Below are 1,252 nucleotides of genomic sequence, written 5' to 3' on the forward strand. Positions count from 1 at the left end.
CCTGGCCCCTAACGAGGGCCGCCCGTTAACCCTGGCCCCTAACGAGGGCCGCCCGTTAACCCTGGCCCCATGGCTGGCCCCCGCCCCCTCACCCTCTCTATGGCTTCTTTTTCCTGAGGCGTCACTTGGATGTAGTTCATCTGCGGGGACTCGTCCCCGATGGCGCCCATCTCACCCTCGAGGTCGCCCAGCTCCCCCAGCGGCTCGTTCAGCATCTGGATGAACTGCTCCTGGTGCTGGCTGATTTGCTGGGGGGGGAGGACGGGGTGAGCCGGGGGGGGGTCCGGGGGGTCCCGGGGGTGTCCCGGGGGTGTCCCAGGGGGTCCCGGGGGTGTCCCGGGGGTGTCCCGGGGGGTCCCGGGGGTGTCCCAGGGGGTCCCGAGGGTGTCCTGGGGGTGTCCCAGGGGGTCCCATGGGGTCCCGGGGGTGTCCCGGGGGTGCCCCAGGGGGTCCCGGGGGTGTCCCGGGAGTGCCCCAGGGGGTCCCGGGGGTGTCCCGGGAGTGCCCCAGGGGGTCCCGTGAGTGTCCCAGGGGTGTCCTGGGGGGTCCCGGGGGTGTCCCGGGGGATCCCAGGGTGTCCGGGGGCTTGGTACCTGCAGCAGCTGCGGGTTCTCCTGGCCCAGCTGCTGGAGCAGTGCGGGGAGCAGCGCGGGGTTCTGCTGGATCACCTGCCGCATGTTCTGGAACTGCGGCTGCTCCCGCAGGAACTCCAGCGGGTTCTCCCCTGGGGGGGGGGGGGGGAGGCACGGTGTGGGGGTGGGGCCTAGACAGGCCACGCCCACCCCCAGCACTGACCACGCCCATTGTTTAGCAGAGACATGCCCCCAAAGGGGTGGAGCCAGCTGCAAGCCACACCCCTGCACAATAGGCTGCCCACCCCAAAGCAGGGGGCGGGGCTTCAGGGGGTGCGGCTTCCCTCAGGGGTGTGGCTTTGGGATGGGGGCGGAGCCTCTGACCAGGCCACACCCCCACCAACGCCACCCCATCGAGGACCCCAAGCCCCGCCTCAAGCTTAAGCCCCGCCCACCCAAGCCCCTGGAGGGTGTGGCCACACCAGGCCCCTCCCACCGATGGGCGTGTCCCGCAGAGGCCCCACCCCCACCGACCTTCAGGCGGGGGCTGCTCCGGGGGGCGGCTCTCCTGCACCGGCGGCCGCTCGGGCTCAGGGCTCCCAGGGATGCCCTGGGGGGGGGGCACAGGGGGTGAGGGGGATTCGGGGGGGGTTCAGGGGGGGTTCTGGGGGTCCCGGGGG

General features: G+C 72.7%; 1 protein-coding gene across 1 annotated transcript in view; it reads right to left on the reverse strand.

Annotated features, from left to right (window-relative positions):
* The window catches only part of LOC118158530 (UV excision repair protein RAD23 homolog A-like), a 1,729-nt gene extending 510 nt beyond the window's left edge, over positions 1–1,219 (reverse strand). The window contains exons 1-3 of the mRNA XM_035313198.1: positions 1,107–1,219; positions 594–724; positions 93–248 (exon numbers count right to left, since the gene is read on the reverse strand). Coding sequence (XP_035169089.1) covers positions 93–248; positions 594–677 — 240 coding nt within the window. The 5' untranslated portion in view covers positions 678–724; positions 1,107–1,219. The remainder of the gene's footprint in view (positions 1–92; positions 249–593; positions 725–1,106) is intronic.
* Positions 1,220–1,252: the final 33 nt, after the last annotated feature.

The sequence above is a fragment of the Oxyura jamaicensis genome (assembly GCF_011077185.1).
Source record: "Oxyura jamaicensis isolate SHBP4307 breed ruddy duck chromosome 30 unlocalized genomic scaffold, BPBGC_Ojam_1.0 oxy30_random_OJ68995, whole genome shotgun sequence".
Lineage (NCBI taxonomy): Eukaryota > Metazoa > Chordata > Aves > Anseriformes > Anatidae > Oxyura > Oxyura jamaicensis.